The sequence below is a fragment of the Crocodylus porosus genome, unplaced genomic scaffold, assembly GCF_001723895.1.
Source record: "Crocodylus porosus isolate Cpor-Errol unplaced genomic scaffold, CroPor_comp1, whole genome shotgun sequence".
Classification (NCBI taxonomy): Eukaryota; Metazoa; Chordata; order Crocodylia; family Crocodylidae; genus Crocodylus; species Crocodylus porosus.
Genome location: NW_017728906.1, coordinates 161,665,845 through 161,689,410, shown reverse-complemented (window position 1 = coordinate 161,689,410; position 23,566 = coordinate 161,665,845). Strand labels below are relative to the sequence as shown.

The 23,566-nt window shown below is 44.4% G+C and overlaps 1 protein-coding gene across 3 annotated transcripts in view; it reads right to left on the bottom strand.

Annotated features, from left to right (window-relative positions):
• STARD13 (StAR related lipid transfer domain containing 13) overlaps positions 1-23,566 on the bottom strand; it is a 520,536-nt gene that overhangs the window by 339,142 nt on the left and 157,828 nt on the right. For all 3 annotated transcript variants that reach the window (XM_019530086.1, XM_019530084.1, XM_019530083.1), the window contains one exon: positions 14,317-14,451. In XM_019530086.1, coding sequence (XP_019385631.1) covers positions 14,317-14,451 — 135 coding nt within the window. The remainder of the gene's footprint in view (positions 1-14,316; positions 14,452-23,566) is intronic.

Below are 23,566 nucleotides of genomic sequence, written 5' to 3'. Positions count from 1 at the left end.
CCTTCTAATGCTATAATTTAGCGACTGGTATGTTACATAGAGAGCTGGAAGTGGTGATTTTGCTTCCTAAAGTGGTAACTTTTAAATTGCCCCTGGGCTAAAGATATCACGTGGTTACATGAATCTTGAATATTTATCATCAGTTCCAAGCATTAGGGTTACTTGGATTCATATAAAAAGTCAATGTTGATGTGCTTGCTTCATTCCCTACTAGAATTCATTGAAAGATATTCATCAAGTAATTCTAATGAATTCCACAATGATCCTTAAATAAATTATTTCACACTTGTTTTTTCTTCATTACTTACCCAACATTTCTCTCTCTCACACACACACACACACACACACACACGGTAAAAGCTTTGTTATCTGGCAGCCACAGGGAATGGAGGGTGCTAGATAACAAAATATGCCAGTTAACTGAGCAGCCTGAACAGGAGTCTTTCCTTGTTCGGGCCACCACTGTCCCACCACGTCTGGGGTGTTGCCTCCCCTTCTGCTGTGTTGTCACCACTCCTGCTGCACCTCCCACGGGCCCCAAGGGACAGGGAGTGGGGACCTGTGCAGGCTGCTATGCCCTGGGCCATGGGGGCTCAACAGCCACAGTGGGCACTTCTGGTTTCATTTTTCCCTTGCACGCCCTTACAAGCCGGCATGCCGGTTAACAGAATTTGCTGGCTTGTAAGGTGCCAGATAACTCAGCTTTTACTGTATATATATTATTGATGTTTCATTCTAATAACGGAAAATATGGATTTTTTGGGGGGGGTTATATCCAATTTTTTTTTAATCAGAGAAAACCAGGATTCCTGCTGATCACCAAGAAATGGTGGCAGAGAGCTCTTTCCTCTCTAGAGTTTGTGAGACCTCTTTGCTGTGTATCACCAAGAAATGATAGTAATGAACCTCTGAGACTTCAAGCCATGGAGCTTAAATACAGCTGCTGTAAAACATACAGCTTTGTAATACTGAGGAGCAATTATGCAAATCCGAATACTAGTAAGACTATCACAAAAATCTTGTAAGATGTCACTTAATATGGCTAGATATTACATGTGTACCAGAGTTGATTGTGGCACTGCTGCAGAAGTGTACCATACTCAGAGGAACCAAGTGACACTGGCATATACATGAGCAGAGGATTGTGACGTTTTTACTGTGTAGTCATTTAGTATTTGCTTAACTAAGTATTAAATAACTGTGCAGTAACCAGTGTAGACACACTCACTGTGCTTCAGGTAGAAGCAATCTCTTTTAAGGTGCTATTCCATGTGCACAGGTTGTACAGTTCGCTCTGTCCATTAAGATTGAACATATGCTCCCACCAGACAGTATGCTGGCCTGTTTCTTTTGCCTGGTGTGGAGGGGAGTGTCTGTTTGTGTTTCTAGGAGTAGAGAGCAGGAGTGAGTGATCCCTGTATCTCCTGGACCACATAGACATTGCTGATATGAAAGGGTCTTGCCCATGTGCACAAGATAGAAAAGGCTTCTTGTGCATCCCAGCCACTCACACAGTCCTGCAAGGACCATCACAGTGGCCCAAACAATTGTTTTTAAAAGATAGAACCTGGGTCATTTGTATCCAGATGATTCACAACTCCCTTAGCGAGCAGCAGATTGCCAAATTAAGGATGTACCACTTGGTTGTTTGCTGCAGTTATTTCAAAGGTACCACTTCTCCACCCAGCTGGAGGTTGTCTAAGTTCCTACACAGCTGATCAGAGCAATGGGGCCTTCTGAAATAAAAGCTACAGCAAACAGCTAAAGAATCTCAGCAGTCTTATGCAACTGTACTGCTCTGATCAATTCACAAACTCTATTCACAGGGGAGTTAAAAACCTAAGTCTGTGAAGAATTCAGGTTCTACTATAAACCATTCTCTGTATTCATTTAGATCTCTCCTCTGTTCTCTTTCCCCAAATAATGGCTATTGTAAAAGTCAAAGGGCCTAGCCCTTACTCATGCCCATAGCTTGAATGAAGGTTCATGCAATCAAGGAACATGAATGAAGATGATAGGATTGGGCCCCAAATAGTGCCTCCTGTTGTAGAAATGATTAATGGTTTCAGTAATTTGGGAACTTTGATTATACTGCATGTACAGATAGACAATTCTCATTGCTCATTTTCTCACTTTGGGATAACAAATACATTACAGAGACAGAACAATAGGAAGTGAAAAATTCCTAGGTAGCCAGATGAATCACCACCTCTAGTTATTTTGCCCAAAAGGAAACTGAGCAGTCAGCAGTCATCTTTGGAACCCACTAATGAGGACAGTGTTTAGACCTTCACTTCTCAGCAATACAAGATGTGTGTGCAATACTTTGCAGTGAAAGCCCACAATCTATTTATTATTTCTGACAGCTACAAAACAACAGAATTGTATTTGTCACCCAGTTAAAGCCCAGTGTGTTGAATCTAAAGATGCATGTGCTCAACTGCTTGCGTACAGTATAAGAGTAGAAGAAAAGGGAGATAAATTGTTTCCTTTCATCACCGATTGAGTATATAGTCAGCTATAGCGAAATGAAGTTATCCGTCTTGTTTACATATGTATTCTATTATTTATCAGTACAGTTCCAGACTTCCTTTTGCTCTGGATTTATAAAGAATGTAAGCTGACAACTTGCACTCTAAGTCAGCTGATATAGTCTGGAAATTTTAGTTGGCCTTCTAAATAATACCTTTCCAAGACTGACCAAAAACGTAAGGCAGAAACGTAACTCAGTAATTTCAGTGTTTCTGTTATTAACAGTACATGACATTACAGTCTTGTGGAAAATCAATTTCATGAAAAATCCAACAACAAAAATTGCCTGATATAAGGAGTTCTAGTACCCTGAGATATACAGGTCTTGTCCTGACTTTGGCATAAAATCCGAATGAGCGTACTGGAAATTAGCATACCAGTAATTACAAATAAAATTGTTAATGATTATTGGGAATTCCCTCCCAGTACATACTGGGAGTAACTGTAAAACCTATAGCTGCAGTAAGGTTTAACTGGATATGGTTCTTTATTAGCCTAAACCTGTCCTCAAATCCTGTTCCACCAATGGGTCAGAAGAACTCGTGAAGCTGGGCTAGCTGAGCAAGGAACTGGGATAGATTTAGAGCATTTCCAGCGTGGTCCATTTTGGCCAGGACCCCATGGAGCTACAGCTCATTTTAAGGTTTCTCTGTTACAGCAGAATCACTGTTGGAACTGTTAACTATCCTACACTCTGCACATGAATGAGTCACCTTTATTTTACAGCTGTTCCCAGCTCCACGTGAGGTATATCCAGTCTAGTATTTAGAAATAAAAACCATAGCACCTTAAATAATACAGATATCACTGACATATAACCTAGCCAACACATCGTCATTTGATCCCCTCTCCAAACACAGATTTCGGCTTCAGATTTTTCTCAAAAGTTTGTGTGTATTTTTGAAGCATAATAAACAAACCACTCCTGTAGAGGTGGAATGAGGACACATTTCTGTTTTATTTTTGATTCTTTTAAATAAGAGATGTAAACCAGGCTGGTCCATCTCTACCTAAGAACATTTAATTACTGTAAAATTAATATCCAATTTTTGTCCTTACTGAGGCTCAGTAAAGACAGAAAACTGTAGACCTAAAATTCAATTTCTCTCTTTACGCTGAAAAAATAGTTTATGAAATGTTGGGTAAGTAATGAAGAAAAAGAGAAGTGTGAAAGAAGGCTAATAGCATACTGGGCTGCATTAGTAAGAGCATTGACAGCAGATCAAAGAAAGTGATTCTTCCCTTCTATTTGGCACTGGTGAAACCACATTAGAGTATCATGTCTAGTTTTGGACCTCCCATTACAGAAAGGACATGACCAAGTTGGAGAGAGTCCAATGAAGGGCAACAAAAATGTTTAGAGGGCTGGAGAATATTGTTCTGTGAAAACCTGAGGGAACTGGGGATTTTTAGTGTGGCGAAGACTGAGGGGGGATTTAACAGCAGCCTTTAATTACTTTCAGGGTGGTTCCAAAGAGGATGGAGCTGGACTGCTCTCAGTGGCGGCTGATAACGGAACAAGGAACAATAGTCTCAAGTTGCAGCAAGGAAACCTGAGGTTAGATATTTTCTTAAAAAACCTCTCTCACTCAGATGGTAGTATAGCTCTAGAACAGGCCACCCAGAGAAGCTTATTAAGACCCAGATAGACAAAGCCTTGCCTGAGTTGATACAGTTGGAGATGGTTCTGATTGGAGCACGGGGTTCAGGGTGGATGGGGGTGCATGTGCAACCTCTGAGAGCACTGGTGTACCCCCTGTTAGGCCGTGCTCCCTGTGTAGCTGGTGGACAGGTGGGAGCACCAGTGCCCCCCCGCCCCGCAAGTGGTGGCCAGGGAGCAGGGCTGCCAGCAAAAGCTGCTGCATTGCTTCCGGAAGTGGCTGTGGGAGCTCCAGAAGTAGTGCAGCGGCTTTTACGGTGAGCAACATCAGCACCCTTGCGGCCAGCAGGATTGGCCGCCGGGGAACCAGCCCCCAGCCAGGGGGATCGGTCGCCAGGGGATCCCTCCACAGCAAGCGGGATTGGTGGACACCAGGGGACCCCCCCCAGCCAGTGGGACTGGATGCCAAGGGAGCCCCCCCGGTTGCTGACTGGTGTTGGGGGGGGGCACCAGACACCCATGACAGGGTTGGACTAAATGACTTCCTGAGGTCCCTTCCAAGCCTAATTTTCTATGATCCTATGATTATTTCTATATTAACTGCACTGTCATTTTCTAGTGAAACTTTAGATCAGGGCTGTCCAACTTCTATGCAGCTGCAGGCCAAAGGCCCTGCAGACTGCACCAGTAGAGGCTGCATATCTGGGCTAGGGACAAACATTACACATAAACCTGATCAGAGTTTAGTGATTACATTAAGTGATCAGAAACTGGTTTAAACCTGTAACAGATGTTCAGTGCACATAAGCTTTAGATCAGGACAAGCGGGGGGAAGGGCGAGGAGGAGCCGGGCCAGCTGTAGGGAATCGGGAGGGTTTTTTTTCCCCCTCCCATCCCTATTTAGCAGCGTTGGCCTGGAGCCACACTCCTGAGCTGGGTGACCAGGCCGGGCAAACAGGCGCGCTTTTCAGGAGCGTGCCAGAGTTTGTGAGGGAGTTCGCACACGGGGGAGAGCAGCAGGGGGGCCTGAGACTCCACATGTCAGGATCCCCTGCCACAGAGAACTCCTGACCAAGACTTTAGGTAAGTGAATGAGGAGGGGGGCAGCGATGGCGGTGGAGACATGGAGCGCAGCTGGGGACCCAGCCTTTGTGTTGCCTCCGGCTCGGAGCTCCTGTGGGGCTAGCACCCAAATGGGGCCTTTGGAGGGGTTGGCAAAACCCCAGGCACCTGTCTGTGGCAGCTGCCTGGCAGGGGCTCTGGGGCCTGGGTGAACCAGCAGTCCCCTCACCTGTCCCAAATGTGCCCAACTTGAGGCCCTGAAGGGGCAGGTAAGGGAACTCTAGGTGGAGGTCAGCAGGCTGTGGGGGATCAGGGTGGCTGAGGAAGAGATTGACGGGTACTTCTATTCTCTGCAGGACCACACACCTGGAGGGAAGGCGTCACAGGAGGCGGTCAATGCAGAAAGATGGAAGATGGTCACCTCCAGATCCAGACATCGCAAAACTAGACATTGCACTACTGAAACAACTCCCCCAGTGTAGCTAGGAAACAGGTATGATGCTCTAGCATCACTGGGAGAGAGTACAGCAACGGAGGCCACATCCACAGATACCACCAGACAGGCTGAGAGACAACTGGGCAGCCAAAGGAGAAGGCATCGAGTCATTGTGGTGGGCAACTCTCTCCTGAGGAGAATGGAGGGAGCTATCTGCCACCCAGATCCTGCAGTACAGGAGGTATGTTGACTGCCCTGAGCTAGGATTTGGGATGTGTACAGCGAGGCTTCCAGACCTAATTAGGCCCACTGACTACTACCCCATGGTCCTCATCCATGTTGGAACGAACGATGTGGCCCAGAGTAGTCTAGGATGGGTCATGACTGACTACGTGGCTCTGGGAGATAGGCTTAGAGGCTCAGGGGCACAAGTAGTCTTCTCATCTGTCCTCCCAGTCAGCGGCCGTGGCCAGCATCACAGCAACTGCATCAAGGAGGTCAACTCACAGCTTTGGAGCTAGTGCCACCATATGGGGTTCAGCCTTCTAGACCTCTGGAAGGCCAGCTTTAACAAGCTCAGGAGATTGGTTAGGGTGGGACTGAGGGGTAATCACATCTGTGAGATGGGAGTCCAAGGAGGGTGGGAGTTCCTTAAGGGATCTTACAGGTACAGAGGGACACCATCCCAGTACATGTAAAGGGAGGCAAGAGAGCTAAAGAAGAGCCAAAAAGCCTTCTTGGCTGACCCCGACCCCTGTACTGAAAAGTGCTAGAGTCACTCTCAACTCCCTCAGCCATGCCTCGCTGCCTGCCACCCTCAGGGATTGATAGCCAGAGGAGGGAGGGGGAGTCCAGAGACTCCAACTGCTGTTCCAGGTAAAGCAATGAGGAGAGCAGCAGGTGGGCAGAAACTCCAGGACTGCAGTTTAACCTCTTGCAGGCCTAAAGGCTGCTAGCTGTACAGCTCTGCTTTAAGTACTTGGGGCATAACCCTATTTCCTTTTATGTGCCCAAATGGAACATACCCAGCCACATAACTACCATTTTTGGGCGCTTAGTAGAGTTTGAAATCTCTTGCACATGCAGCACAGATATATAACAGCACAACTTAGCTTGTACTGTAGGCTGTACTGTTTTCATGCTCTGTCAGTGTATACTTGCATGCAAATCCTGAAATTGTAAGCTGATAAAGGCAGAAGAGAAAGGCCCTCCTAGGTTTAGGCCAATAATCTGATAGCCAAAGCCCTTGCCCAGGAAACAGATGACCCAGATTCTGGATCTTCCTCACCAAGAAGGAGGCTTGAACCTACATCATCTTGACTTTCCAACATAGTGGTCCAGTCATTAGACCACAGGTAGGTGGTCCCAGCTCCAGCCCTCCTCTTGAAGCTAAGCCATTACATCTTGTGTTGAATATTCAGTGACAAACCAAATCGCAAACAGTAGGTCCTAGGAACCTGCTTCTTGGGTGAATGCCCTAACCATTCAGGATGAGTGGATGAAGGGATGGTTTTGTGATTAAAACATGAGACAGAATTGAGGGTTAGGTCCTATTCTCAGCTGTGCCACAGACTTCCTATACAACTCAAAAAGACACTTTGGGTATGATCTATGTAGCCACCAGGTCTTGAACAGTCGCTCCCGGGCGGCTTTCGCTCGAGTGGTAGATGTCAAATGCCTCACGGGATCGCGTCTCGCCTGAGCCGCTGTCTTCCGCTGAGTCTTCAACCCTGTGCTCAGCTGCCACGACTTCTTGGACCTCAGTGTGCAGGGTTGTTCTTCGTGTGCGCTCGTTGGCCTGTGGTTCGCCCAGCTGTTACTCACGGGGCTCTGCCACCCCTACACCCCAGCCTCATGTCTCCTGTGGAGTGGTGTCCATCTAACTACCTCCTTCTTCTGTGGAGGGGCACCCACGACTTGAGCCTCGTGCTCACGCCCTTAGGCTTGCCTAGCTGCCACCCTTCCCTCGAGGGAATACCTAGGGACAGGACCAAAACCTCTGAGCCTCCTTCTCAGCCTCACTACTTGGGGACCCATTCCCCTCCTGTATACCTGTAATCTGGGAAAACAACCAAAAAAAATGCCTCAAGAAAATCACTGGACAACCTGCCCCTTTGATTTTCCCTTCTGCCTTTCCTGGGTCTCTAAGAGAACGGGTTATCTTCTCCCTCCCTGTCGCCTCAGCATCTGTTCTCTAGCCTGTTCAATGACCCATCCAGATGTGACGGCGATACCCGCCTTGACAGTAACCCCCCTGGGGATCTTCCGGGGTCCTCTTCTCCCTGGCAGGACTTCCTTGGTGATTCATCATCCCCGCACTCCCACCTGCAGTCCGCTCCGTCTCCCTGGGTCACTCTGGCATCAGCAGCAGTTCTCCTTCCTGACCCTCCTCTGCCTCTGCAGCATGTGCCACCATTTTTATTCTTGCCGGCTGGTGTTTGACGCTGACTTCACTGGCTGGCTGCAGCTGGATAAACAGTCAGCTGACGAACCGCACAGGCTCTTCCTTCCACCCCTCGGTGCGCTCTGGACTGCCAGTGAGTATACCTCGTTATGTTATTTCCCAGGACAATCTACATAAATGTATCTGCATATGCTCTGCTCTAAATATGCATAAGCAGGTTAGAAATTTGTATGGGAGACAGGCAGCCTAAGAACTAGGTTGAAACCTGGAAAGCCTTGGTACAATCCTTGTCATCGACTCCCTGAGCAAATAACTTACATTCTCTCTGCTTCAGCTTCCCACCTTATAAATAAGAACAACAGTCTTTTCTTTCTCCCACCTCCATCTCCACTGGAAGAGGAACTTTTCATTGCTGTTTAATAGAGTAACAAGCGGGCGTCCTGGGGTTGATTTCAACATAGGCCCACCCACTTGTTTACGAGCTAGCCACCCATCCATCTCACCTGCCATGTGTTGATGTTCCCGATTGTAAGATGTTAATTAGGCAGGAGGCTGCCCTTTGACAAGGGCCGCTGTACACCCTCTAACCTCCCCTTGATGTGTTCCATGCCTTGCAGATGTTTCTTGGCCTAACACCCAGCCTCATCATCATCTCTATGTATACTGGGCTCCCAGCCCCATCCCTGGGCCTACTAAGCCCATCTTCTGGCTCCAGGCCCCATCCAGGTGTTCATGTGCATTACCTTAAGAGCTAATTACATGGGCTCTATCCCCACAGTACCCACATCTATGCCTTGAAGATGTCACACATACTAATAAATCACAACCACCCCTACAGGGTCCTGGTTTTGTTCTGAGCTATAGGCATCCTGGCCTCCTTGGTCTCCAGCTGTGGCCCTCCTGGCCTTTGGTCCTTCTCCTTAGACCTTGGCCCTGCTCCTAGGTCAGTTAGGACCCATGGGCTCTCCTGCCCAGCTGTGGCTCTTTTTGGCCTTCAATCTGCCTAAGCCTTGTCTCTACTCCTAGGCCAGTGAGAGCTATAAAAACCCTGGCCCTACCTGCTCCCCAGGCCCTCTACCCTCCTTTTGGGTCCTCTCTCCCTGAGCTTGCTAGGACCTCCTTACTTCCCCTTAGTCCTTTCCACAAACCACTAGATGCTCCGCAACACTAAGGCTGCATACCCACAGACATACCTAATGTGAGTCATAGTCACCCTCCCAGCAGCCTGCTCAGGAGCATCTTCTGTCAGCTATCTGAGTGAGACTCCCTACCTACCTTAGCCCTGGGCTTATATATACCTCAAGCTCAACCCCCTTCCAGTTCGGCGTCTCCCCTGATTGCTTTCTGAGCTGTTTCTAGAGCCCTCTCTCTTCTTAAAATGACAGGAGCATACTAAGCACCCTGTCACCGAAGGACATAATGTAGAGCAAGCCTTGAACTATTCCAAGTTGTACCAGGGCACTATTCAGTCATGACCAAGGATCTTGGTTTTCTCTTATTAAAAAAATCCCCCATTTTTGGATATAAACCCTTCCCCAAAATCCACATTTTTCCATGATTAAGGTGAAACACCAAATGGTAAAGGTCAACTCAATGTTTGCAATCACCTCAAAATACTCAGAAGCTTTATATATCATACAGTTTCATAGTTTCTAGGGTCCAAAGGGACCTGAACAGATAATGAAGTCTGACCCCCTGCCATGGGCAGGAACAAGTGCTGGGATCATAAAACCCCAGCCAGATATCTATCCAACCTCCTCTTGAAGATCCCCAAGGGAGGGGAGAGCACCACCTCCTTTCGGAGCCCATTCCAGAGCCTGGCAGCCCTAACTGTAAAGTGATGCCTCCTGATATCAAGCCTGAACCTGCTCTCAATCAATTCATGGCTGTTATTCCTTGTTATCCCAGGTGGTGCCCGAGGGAACAGAGCCTCATCTATTTTCTGCTGGTCCCCCCTGGTGAGTTTATAGACAGCCACCAGATCCCCTCTCAGTCTTGTCTTGTGGAGGCTGAATAGATTCAGGCCCTTTAGTCTATCTTCATAGGGCCTGCCCCACTGCCCCCTGACCTCCTCTGGATCCCCTCAAGGGTTTACGTATGAGAAAATACTGTGTTGGCTGTAAAATGGGCCACCACATAATGACCTGTAACATGTACTCATTATGTTACACATAATGACCTGTAACGTACTCACTAATGGGTTATAATATAATTAGTTACACATCACTGCATAATGGTAGATGAGATCAGCTATCTCTATACTCACTGAGTAAACAGTTTTGTTTTTTACAGCACGTAACTAGCATCTCTCAAAAGAAAAATCAGTAAGGATAATTGCTTAAAGAGATAAAAATGTCCTGCAGACACAATTTTACTAGACACAATTTTTGTTTTCCTTTTTCTGAGGCAAGTGGTTCAAGCTAACCAAGCATTAAGTCAATGCCATTTCAAAATGATAGCTATAACTCTTCTAAGTGCTAGTATTAACCATTTTACTGGCTAGTACACCCACTTCCTCAGAATTTGCAGCTGCAGGAAGCAAATTGGTATGAGTAAATGCAGTGTTGGAGGGATGTTGTAGCCATGATAAATGCAGGAAATATGCAAGAGGCAAGGATATCTTTAAGGGGTGATGTTTTTTACTGGACCAATTGCATGGTTAGGAAAGATTTTAGACAAGATTTTTAGTACAAAGTACTCTTCTTTATGTATGATAAGGAAAATGTTGCATGAGTATACATTAGTATATATCAGTATACATTTTATTTTCTTACTGATTTATGGAGTGAATGCAAGGTATCGTATTAACTGCCAGAGCAAGCAACACACTGAATATCTCACAAACATGCAGTGACTTCCTCCTGTAGAGGGGATTTTACTAAAATCTGCCTGTCTTCTTGGCATATTCATCTTCGTGGCAAAGTATAGCTATCAGTTATTCACATTTCTATAAAAGGTCTGTAAAAATAACCCTCATGCTCTCTTCTGTTGAACACGCTGTATAAACATTAAAATGGTTTCAAAGGTATTCTGTCTAAAATGTTGCAAGACATTTGTGTCCCTTCTTCAAATAGTAACAAAATAGCAAAATAGTAACTGTGCTCTGAGTTTGTCAGTCATTTTCTTCTAGTTTTATGTCTTAAACTACAGGTTGGCGAACTATGGCCCAGGGGCCATATCTGGCCCATGAAGACATTGGATATGACTCATGAAGGTCTGATCCAGCTCAAGGCAGAGCCTCCCACAGCTAGTGGGACAGCTGGGGACTTGTGGGGGTCACATCCGAGTAGGCCTAGTTTCCTCATCAGCCTCATGCTATTTGGCAACTGCTGTGTTAACCCCAGGAATGCTGGCTGTGCCATCATCTCTCCCAGAAGCAACGGTGTCTCTCACAATGGGCAGGGAACTAGGGTTACACCTCTTTTGGTGCTGTACTGACTGTGGAATAGGAAGGAAGATCACACAGCAAGGGGGGATTAGAGGCTTGTGGAGGCAGCTGAGTTATAAACAGCAATTTCTCATTATTAAAAGGTTGCCAATGTCTGAACAAATATACCTTTCGTATCTGTGAAAATAAGCAAATAACACTGGCTTGCATCAGATAGTGAACAAGTATGTCTCCACAGAGCTATGCCAAATTTAATTCCTGAATTGGAACAGTATTATTTCCAATATTGGTTTTCCGAACTGAGTTTGCTGATCTGGAAAAATTGTGCCAGGCTTATTCCTGCATGTATATGTAAATACATGGGAGCAAGGCTGAGACAGATAATTTTTTTGACTCAGACCAAGAATTGAACTCAAACCTGGAGAGATGAAACAATACTGCAGCACTAACATGTTATGTCTGATTCATCACTGCACTGCTCCAGGTTTAAGTCTGTACAATTCCTTTGAAATTAGTGTAGTTACACATACGAATAAAACTGGCAGGGAAAAATCAGTTATTAAAAATATTACATGGAGATGTAATAATATCTGAAACTAGACAAACTAGTCCTATTTGCTTGAAAAACAATCAAATGATCTAAAGTCAAAGAAATCAAATGATAAGCCCATACATAGCTAGCTGTTTCAGAACTTTCATTCTGATCAAGTGCTGGAAAATGTGCTGTAGGAACCAATGTTACTTTACCCTCTGAAATGTGGACAGTGTCATCTAATAAGTCTTCTTAGTTTCTAAACTTCAGGATTTTACTGTATCCAAGTATAAGTATACTCTACCTTACATTTTTGTTACCATGTTATAATTTAGAAAGCTATATATAATGTATATCAGTGGTACCCATATCAGTGAAGATTTATGAGTTTCATATTATAATACTAACTTTGCTTGAAGTTCAGAGCTTGGAAGGATTATAGAGATCAGAGAAGAAGAAATGATAAATTCACTGATATTCCTTTTCTGCTCCCTCCCACCAACACATGCTTTTAGCCAAATAACATATTTATTAGAACATTTCTTCAAAGTGATCTTGATTTTACTGGTGGGGAGGAACCATAAGCAAAGATGTTAGTACTTGTCTGAACATTTGACTAAGCTAAAAGTGAAGTTAAGTGTAGTCAAATATATCACTTTCTTTAGTGAGTTCTGCAGTGGATTATAACAAGAACATATTAAAGTATTTGTGTGTTTACCCCCTGAAATTTTTTATCTCCTACCACAGCAAGCCAGAGAGAGCCAGAGGGGAACATCACTGCAAGCAAAAGACAACCTAAGTATATTTCCTCTCTAGGGCAGTGCCTATCTCACTAAGCCACAGAGGCAGGCTCTGTCTGGTGCACTATGCTTCTAACCCCACATATTTTCCCTTTTTGGCTGCACTCTGGACCCCCACCAAAATGAGGGGTGAAAGGTGTTCTTAACTCTACATAGTGGCTGCCCTGAATACCTTATTGGTTAAGGCACTTAGCTGGGAAGAGGGAGAAATGCATTCAAACTCTTGTAGATTGAAGGGGACCTGAAATATTGGTGGCCCTTTCCCTGGGCAAATGCTTTAATCACCAAGCTCTTGGATTTAAAAGGCGGGAGTACCCTCCCTGATCAAACAACCACTCAAATTTTTTCCCTTGACAACACTTTCAGGAACATACTTGCAGTTATGTGCTTTCCTGGACAGAATAGGATCATCACAGAATGAAGGTGACTGTTGCCAATCCTTTCTACATATGCTTAGAAAGATCAGATGAGCAGGGGTGTGTGCTTGTAACAGCACAAATAGTACTGGCACTGGCACAAATCTGTGCCACCACTTTGTGCCGCAGTACACGGCCCTGCATGTGTGCTTTGTTGCAGGACAAACTGTCTCACTGTGGGCAAACTGCCCTTGCCCAGCTCCTTTTGGCTCCTGGCATGATGGGGAACCGGGGCAGAAATGGAACATAGAGATGCTCTGGCCAGCAGTCAGAGTGTCTCACCGGAGGACCAAGGCTCTTTTTCCCCCCAGTGCTGTTCTTTGCTACTGGAAAATCCCGGTAGGAAATTTTATACCCGGCACTGCCAATCTGCAGCCAGGCACATGTTTTAACATTCCATGTACGCAGTTTGTGACACCACAAAGAGTCGGTGGTGCCACAAACTGCACACCCTCTCTCATCTGGATGCAGCCATTTAGTTATACTGGTGAAAATTCCATATTTTCACACACCCCCACACCTCCAAATAAGACATGCACCTTGTTTATGGATTTTTTCCAAAGTCATGATCTAAAGCTGATTTTGTCAGAGAGAGGCACTGCTGAAAGATGGCTGCCAGCTTCTTTCCTGGACAAAAAGTAGGAGGGATGGCATCCAGTATCAACCATTTCACAGCCATTCTCAAATTGCCAACAGTTTTTAGCTGCTTATTTTTTGGCAGCAGTGTTTTCATGTTTAAACTCCTCCATGCTTTTATTCTAGTGAAGAAAATCCTCTTAAGACATGTACCCTGATTTTGAGGACTGTTTTTCTGGGAGGAACAGGTGCATGTAATAGGCAAGGAAATACAGTAAGATCTAAACACATGTGTAAGAATGAAAAAAGCTTCTTACAGATCTCAATGAAGCCAAACCTATATATATCCTTTAGATGATATAGGATTTAAAGCTACTGATTCAAGGTTTATTTACTTTGCATACACACCTGTATACCCCCCCACCCTATGAAAAAAGATCCTCAGTTGTGATATATTGTACTCACAGACTATTTTAAAATAAATATAATAAAATGTGGTTGATACATATTAAATCATGCGATAGTTACATTTTATAACAAGAAAATTTTAAATATACAATGGTTACTTACATCAGTTTTTGGTCGTGCTCCAGATGACACTGGACATGGCAAACCATCTAGCTCTTGGTAGCCTGCCTTCTTACTTGTACAGATTCCCTTTCTCTGATGATCTCTGTGAGGGTCTGTCTCCACTTTAATAGCACACTGTAAAGAATAAATTCATACTTAATAAAGAAAAGCAATAAAACTTTTAAGAATGGGAACCACAAAAATCACGCAACAATTGGGTTTGTGTCCTTTTTAAGAGTTCTACAATGTGAAATATAAATTAGGGCTGCAATTTTTTTGTATTTAATTTTTTTTATCTGTTTCTATTTCCATATTAGAAATTCAAGCCTTGTCCATAGAGGCATGTAGACAACTATGGCATGAGTAGGAATACCATAAAACAACATAAATGCCAAACAAGAAAAACCCCATTATCTGAGAATAGTAAATGATTTTATTAGAACAACATCCATGACACTTCAAATTAAAAGCTGAGAATGCAGCCAAATCCACTTCCTTGCATCCTGTAATGACTGCTCATGGAGATGTGCCCAGTGTTGTAGAGTTTGACAAGCAATAGGACTTGAGCGTGGCCTCTGAATGATTAATGTAAATTCAGTCACATTCTAAATACACAGTACTTTTTTTCTTCTTTTTCCTGATTGCATGTGCAGCTCAATATATTTCTGGTTATGTTGAAAAATGTCTACCTTAAAAAACACAGTATGGACTCACATGGCTTCTTGGAATTGCATTTCTTGTTCATTTATAGTTTTAACTATGCATCCTTGATCTTGCATTTATTAATGGCTACATGGAAAATTTACTCGTCTGCTGATAAGGATCAGCATGTAGCTATGCTACCCCAAAAGGAAAGCTGGCACAGAATTCTATTACACTTTACATGCCCAAATGGCACTTACCTCGTCATGTACCTGCCATTTGTGCACTTACCCACCATTGCAGTATTGTTTCTAAGGGTAGCATGGTGCACTGCACATTAGCCAGACAAATTTGTGAGTCTATACACACATACCGTGGGCAAGCATAAACCATAATGTTCTACCTGACTAGCCTGTGACTAGCAGGTAGTAGATGTCAGTAGACAGCAAAAAACTCCGTTATTTTAACCTCAATACAAGAGTGATTAGGGCATTTCCCCAGATACCAAAAGACCCACATTCAAGATTCACTTGGTGCATCTACAGGTTCATTAATGTGCTGTAATTACGGCACATTAAGTGTAGTACCTGTAAAGACAGGTACTAACTTAATGCGCTATAATTGGCGCTACTGTGTATTAGTCCAGATGATTTTTTTTTATGATGTCAAAGACATCATTAGACTAAATCTACTGCACATTAGCACAGGCTTTGCATGCTGTGCTAATGTGCAGAATTAGTTTTCTTCACATTAGGTGTTTCATGTAGACATGTCCACTGTTACACAGGGAAGATGTGACCCTGCATCTTTCTGACCTTTCAGCAGAGTGCTCTGTCAGACAAGACAGACTGACAAGACAGTCAGTGTCCTGTACAGCCTCTTGTTGAAGCTGGCCCCCTAGGCAGCCAATAGGAGGATATGTGAGGCCAGAGGAAGAAATAAAGTTGGCAGGTCTGTGGCTCATTGAGACAGCTGCCTCTTAAGAAGAGAGAAGGCTCCACTGTGCACCCTTGCAGAAGCTTTCCCAATGCTCTCCATCCATTTTATTCAGTGATTACTAAATACAAAGTGCAGTGGCTCAGCTTTAAAAGGGGAAGCAAAAAGGTTACAGCATAATGCCTAAGCTGTGGCCCAGTGTTGAAAATATTACTGTAGAAAGTCAGGGGGGTCCAGGTTTGAGTGCCCTCATCACTAAACTATTGGCATGAAGCCTGGAAGAGTTCTCCTCATCTTGGGCCTTACATGCCAAAAACCAGCCTGGTCTGAGTACAGCCTCCTATGCATGCTCAATCGCTGTGTGGACACTTACATATCCATGCTGCAGGTAGACTAGGACTTCATGTAAGTACCAAAATATGGGAGGCACATGGCTGGAAAACTGCCATGTAGGCATGTAAAGGGAAATAGGATTCTGTCCTAAGAACCTTAGCTCATTCTCTGGCTGTCTTCCTCAATGAAGGGTGGTTTAATCTGCTGCAGGCCAGTAATGCATTACTGTATTTTCTCACATATAACACATACCTTTTCCGTAAAATTCAGCTGCTGAAAATTGGGAGTAATATAAGCAAATAAATATAGTAATACCATTTTCTGCCTCTGCTGGTGGAAAGGAAAAATAAAGCTGCACATGCTGCACAGGGGGCAGTGCAATGAACACGAGGCTCCCTAACTGCTGGCTTTCTCTTTCCTTTGGCAGAGGCTCATGCTTCAAAAGCCGCTACTCATTTATTTACTGCTACTTACCAGTATTTTCAAAGACAGGTCTTGTTTTCTTCATTCTGCCGTTAAAAAAAAAAGGTGCATACCTCAGGTAAGTATCTTATTTGGGAGTGTGATGTATACGAGAAGACGGTATTTCCCCTGACACATTTTGGAAGCTATAAGACAGTGGGCGCATCTACATGAGACACTGACTGAGCAGTAGCTGAAAAATACTGTGCAGTACTATGTTGCAGGATGGAAAGTGTTAGTATTATTAGGCTACTGCACAACAGCAGCACCAAAACGGGGCCCCTACTCTGTTACTGAGAAGGGAGGGCAGAGCCCAGGGGGCCAGCAGGTCCGACAAGCCCAGGCACAGGTCAAAAAGAGGGGGAAAGACTGAAACAAGCAGTTACAACCAGAGCCAGCAGCAGTGACAAGGAGCTCTGTAGCTGCCTGATATTGGTCAGAGCAGGCAGCCCCGGGAGGCAGGTGACCAGCAGGAGGAGGAGACAGAGAGCCCTATAAACACAGGCCCTGCAGGCTGCATGGCAAACAAGCTCCTTGCTGAGAAGCAGTCAAGGAGTACCTGAATAACTGCTGGGAGCTACTGGCCAGACTGAGAGTCGTAAGGAGGGTCAAACCTGAGAGGTGGCTGCCCTGGGTGCTTGCCTGCCTGCCCCTTGATGGGGGGAAGCTACCCCTTTAGGTTAAAGGAATAGTATCCTATTTTTTCTATTTAGTGTCATTCGATTACCCAGGAGGAGAGAGTTTTGGTTATAGCCAGGGGGCTTTTCTTTTGGTTAGGGTTTGCAACCGGTGGCTTGGGTTTGCGATTAAAGGGCTGGTTTGGAAGTCCCACTGGTGCCGGAAGGACACATATCAGCCCTGAGCACTGCTGAGGGCAGGCTCAAGGCATTGTGAGAAAGTAGCAAGCCCAGAGCAGGGCATGTGGGGACCAGCAAACCCAGGGCTCAGAGCAGGGCACAGTGTGGGGGGCAGTGAGCTTGGAGCAGGGCAGAGAAGCCTGCAGCAGGAGGAGATAAGGCTTGAAACCAAAGCCATCCCAGCACAGTAAGCCTAGGCCATGGGATACAGCTGAGAGAAAGAGAGACTGAGGCCGGAAGGGCCAAGTTCTGACAAACACATCCGAGTGCTCCAGACTTTAGCTAGCTCACTAACAAAGGGCTGGGACCTAGTTTGGGAACCTCTGAGGCAGTCTATGTCAGATACAGAACACAATATCTAGTCACAGCAGGCAAGAGACAGGAGATACCCTCAGAAGAGGAAACTGAGCTGGAGCTGGACAGCCACCAGGGGGCATTAATCACTTCCCCTTCCCTCCCCTGGGACAGCGGCTTGTTACAGTCCATTTGCAGGCACTACTGTGCAGTAACTCGTTATTGTACATGCATTTAGTACCTGATAAGACAAGTAGTAAATAAATGTGCAGTAATGAGAACACACAATAGCATCTTGTGTAGATCATCCAGTGTTTGAGTTTGACAAACAATAAGACTTGGGCATGGCCTATGGATGATTTGAGAAGAATTAAGAATATTTCAAAGGAAATAATAAGAAAAAATATATAATCTGAAGGTACAGCTCTGTTTTATTGAAAATTATCTCTTTGATATAAAAATCATAGTGCTATTTAAATATTATTTCTGTTTTTCTTTAATCAGTACTGTATTGCTGACTGATGCAATTAGACAAACTCAGTTCTCAAATCTTTTATTTTTTCTATTACCCACAGTAGAAATTTGTAAATAAAATGGAAACTAGACAAATGGTTTCTATGTAAGTGGAAGATACTGTGCACAGCAAGACATTTTCATGCTGCAAAGTATTTCATGTATAAAGTATGAATATAATAATTTCTGAGAAATATTTTTCCAAGGGACATTTTAGATGAACTGTTCTACTAAATTACTGTTTTTAAAAACTAGTGAGATAGTTCTATTATTACTTTCAAATGAAAGGGGAACCTTTTTTGGGTAGTGATGCTTAATACGTCAGAATAATTTTGGTGACTTTTTCAGAAAATAACTTCATGCCAGGTAGACTGCTTTCTGCTTTCTCTTGACCAGGCATTTAATCATCCGCTGTGTCCTATTTCCCAATGTAAAACTAAATGGCAGCATCTTGAAACTTGTAGAAATGCAAAAAGAGGAGTGGCAAATGATTTTTTTTAATTATTTAAAATTGCAGAACATTGCTGATAAATAAGTCATGTCTTAAATACTGTTCACTTAAAAATGTACTAACTCCTCCCTCCATGATTTTACATGCATTTCATTAACAATATGAATTCCTGTCACTCCAAGGTAAATATTTAGTTTTACTCTTCCATGTAAAATTTGTATCCAGTAGAGAATGAGTCATAAAAAATGTGAGAAAAAACCTAGAGAATCTTCAAAGAGTTCAATTAGCAGATTAAAAAAACCCTTCACAAGAAAGTGGACCAGTTCAACCAAGTGATTAAATTATAGTCTATCCTCCTGAGATTCAGTATCTGCTGCACAAAAAAATATTCTATCATCAATTAAAAATATTTTCGCATCTTCATGTGATTTATCTTCAAGTGGAAGCTCCAAACATGTTTTTCATATATATGGCAAAGTGACCTATGACTGAAATCTTATACCTGTGACTTATCACATTATCTGAACTTATTTATGTCAAAAACTCTTTTGAAACTACTTGCCTCAATTACAGTTTATGCAAAGAAATTAAGAGTGAAATGTATGGACTGATTAATCACAATACCCATATCTTAAGTAAAAGATCATGCAAGTTGCAATTAGAAGGAAGTATATCAGTTGGAAAGAACTTTGTCCATGTTAGTGTGGATGACAATAATAAAATATTTAATGGACACAGAACTAATTACTACCTTTACTAATATAAAGACTGTCTTTTAAGAAATAAGGTCAAAATAGGACAAAATGTTAAAAAAAAAAATGTTTTTTAAATAATGCACCAATATAGCAGCATATTTCCTTATAATGCATATGCTGCATGCTGCTTTGGTTCTGCCGTATACTTATAACTTTTATACCTGACATCCTTTTATTTTTTACATATTACATTAAAAAAAAATTGTATAGTTAATTCTTTTGTTATCTTTCATAAAAAGAAGTATGCTTACTAAAAATCTGCTAGTTATGCTTCCCAGGCTCCCAGATAGCTGCAAGATGCTCGTCCTGTGATGCTTCTCATTATAGCAATCCATTATGAAATCCAAAGAGGGCTTTGTGTTTCACTTCAGAAAAATTACTTCTATTTTAACTAACGATTAAGTCAGAAGAAAAGTTGTAGCATCCTCACATAATCAGAGGGTCTGACTTCTACCCTCAGAAGCAGGCAGTTTTCATATATTTGCTTAAATAATTTAGAATTGGTCTAATAAAAGATATCGGATTTGCTCAAAGAACCTTTTCTGCCTCAGAACTAAACTAAAATTCAACCTAATTTATTGAGTGAGCCTGCTTATTACAGAAAATTTAGCTTTCAAAATCACCCCCTATTGGGGCATTGTCACGGAGTGGGGCCTGCGAGGGGCCGTGAGCTCTCTAGCACCCCGTGCCATGTCATTAAGGTGATCCAGCACCCCCTTCTTGCCCACCACGTCTTTGTTCTTATTAAGTTCAGTAAGGGACACTGCCTACTTTCACCCCTTGACACCGCGCTGGTATTACCTCCGTTCCAAGTGGGGTGCTCCCAAACCCCCAGCCCTATGGGCAATGCGTGCCTCCTATCTCCCCTTAGCACGCCCCAAACCTCGCAGCTGTTCCTGGATGTTGTTCTGCCCTTGCCCTCCGGTGCCCTTTCTGGCACCCCTTGGGCTTGTCCTGCCCTGGTGCCCCTCTCTGGCACCCCCGGGCCTGTCACCCACCTGGCGCCCCTGGGGCTTGTCACGCCCTGGCGCCCGTCTCTGAACCTCCTGGACCTATCACGCCACTGGCCCCCTTTACCGGCGCCCCTGGGTTGGTCACGCGTCTGTCGCCCCTTTACCAGCGCCTCTGGGCCGGTTAAACAACCTGCACCCTGTTACTGGCGCCCCTGGACTGCTGCTGCAACCTACACCCCGCTACCGGCGCCTCTGGGCTTGCCGTGCCCAGGCCTCACCCCACTGGGCCTATCTTGCAGTTTTTTCCCCGCTCCTTGCCCTCTGGAGCCTCTCACCCCCTTCTAGGGCCTTTGCCGCACCTCCCGCGCTTCTCGCCCCTCTAGGGCCTTTGCCGCGCCTCCCGCGCCCATTGCCCCCTCTGGGGCCTATGCCGCGCCTTTCACGGCTGGGGCTATGACCCCCACACACTGAGCGCCTCTCCAGCACTCGTCACGCTGTGCCACTGTGGCACTACTCACTGTGCCCCCGCTGGGCACCGGGAACCCCCAAGCTACTGGGGAGCCCCCGTGAGGCCTCCTCGCACCCCTACAGCCTCACCCGGTCCTCCGGTGTAACCATAAGTAAACCAAAGAGTCAGCCAGCCGGCTACAACATAACATAAGCGCCAAGCTTATAATACAAACTCCACACAATGCTGACTCTCAGCCATATATCTGTCCAGGCTCTCTCTCTCCCCTTGCATCATTGCAGCCAGTCAGATTGCCACCACTGACTCTGCTGCTCAGCTCTCCCGCAGAGCTACGGCTCCTGCAGCTGCCAGAGGGGAACTGCTACTCTGGCTCCAGCCTGGGCAGTTTATAAAGGCCCGGCCCTGCCCCCTTCTGGTCACCTGACCTGTCTGGTTGCTGCGGCAACCAGCACCTGAGCTGCCCCTGGTGATTGGCAGCTCCTTAACCCTATATTAGTCACAGGACATCTCCTTGATCCTGTGACAGGCATCTCTGGAATACTGACATTTTTGAGCTTTAACACCAAATTTTCTTACACCTATTGGGGCTCACTGCAAATCACATGATGCGAATATTTAAAAGTTAATTTCTCTTTTATTTTAGTTTAAAGCCTACCTTCCCTGCCAAAATATATAAATCTCTTCATAGAAGTTTGTCTGAAGCTGTTGATTCTTTTGCATATAGATAAACTGAACTGCTTGCACAAGAAAGCATCGGGTGACCAAGCAACATCATAAACAAAACCTAAATGGCATGGCAAGGGAGCCTGACCTTGTTCATCTGGTGTCTAAACAAAATACAGGCAGTCCTCGGACTTACAACAATTGGTTCCTGAAAACCATGTCTTAAGTCGAAACATCATAACTCGGAATCGATTTTCCTATAGGAACAATGTTATAGGTGGAGGATTGGTTCCTGAATCGAGGCCCAATACCCTATTTTCATAAAATATAAGCCAGAATTTTGTACTCAATCAAGCATAGATGAATAATATAGCTACATTAATGTATTTATATTGTAAATAGCAATCATTGATTTGGAAGGACTTCTTTGAGGTGACTTTGCTAGACTTTTTGAAGGGTTCTTGGTTGGACTTTTTGAAGGGTTCTTGGCTTTTCAGAAGACTTGACTGCAGGATTTTCTGGAATTTTGTCTGCTTTCTTAAAGAATGTATCCAAGGAAGTTTGGACAGATGTTCACCAGGGGAGATGAGCAACGCAGCGAACTTGTTTACTGGCATGGTGTAGCAGCGGATCAAGCATTGTAAAGTCAAAATTGACATCAGAAAGTCAAAGGGTGTCAATTTATAAACATCTACGTGCCGTTTGGTGTAGCTCAAAACATCTTAAAGTCAACGACTGCCTGTAGACTGACCCCACCCAGAGCTTCATAGGCTAGAGGTGAAGTCTGACAAGCAATGTCATATTGCTTGTTGATTTGTGACCCCATAGTCTAAGGCAAGTCCTCACTATCACAGTTGTATTTTATCTAATTCCATTCAATATTAGTTACAGAAACAAGAAAACAAAACAGTCCTCACAGGAATATGCTGTTATTGACTGGGCTTTGATCATGGCTTCCACGAACGCTATCATTTGTAATTAAGCAAGAGACTACTTTTTGCAGTTCATGTGGTGGTCTCAGCTGGTCAAACAAGAAATGAACCTATTCAATGGCTGTTATGGTCAGAAACCCCGTGAACCTCACCTTGATCAGCCAATCATGTAGTACAGTGGTTCTTGACCTTTTTTGTACCAGGACTCATTTGTAAACATCACTGTCCTGACCCAGTGCCCCTCACTCCTGACCCACTGCACCCACCCCCAGCCCTCCACTGTGTGAGGCAATAGGGGCCCACAAGCAGCTCCTTGCAAGCTGGAACTCTGGCAGCCTGTACAGGAAAAGCCAAAGTTTCCTACATTTTTCTCTTTTAAAGGAGAATCCATTTTTTAAAGTTTGTTGGCAACCCTCTCATATATTCTTATGACCCGCTTTTGGGTCACAACCCATGGGTTGAGAAATGCTGATTTAGCACATAGGGAGCAGTTGTGGACATCTTTTCCCCTCAGCCACCATCACTCTATTTTTATGAAGACTCATTGCTGTAGGGAGTGTGAATGGCAGTACTTTGCACTGATAATATTTGGTCACCGTGAAGTTCATGTAGTCTCTGGGAGATGGGTGGACAGTTACATGAAAGTGCTCTTCCTGCTCAATCTTTACAGGTTGAAGATACAGCACAGGTTTTATTCCTTGTTCATCCAGGAAGTAACAGATCACAAGCCTTTTCTTCTGTGCTCTAATATTCTACCTGAGTCACCTAAAGTCCTAAACAAAGCAAACCCCCCCCAACACCCCCCAAAAAAAAAAGGAAAAAGGTGCCACTCCTTTTATCAATACATTCTCATGTGAAGGGTCCCTCAAAGGCGATGTGAAAGGTAAGTGGCTAACAGTAGGTCCTGATTTCATAGATTTCATAGACATCAGGGCTGGAAGGGACCTCAGGAGATCGAGTCCAGCTCCCTGCCCAAAGGGCAGGAAGTCA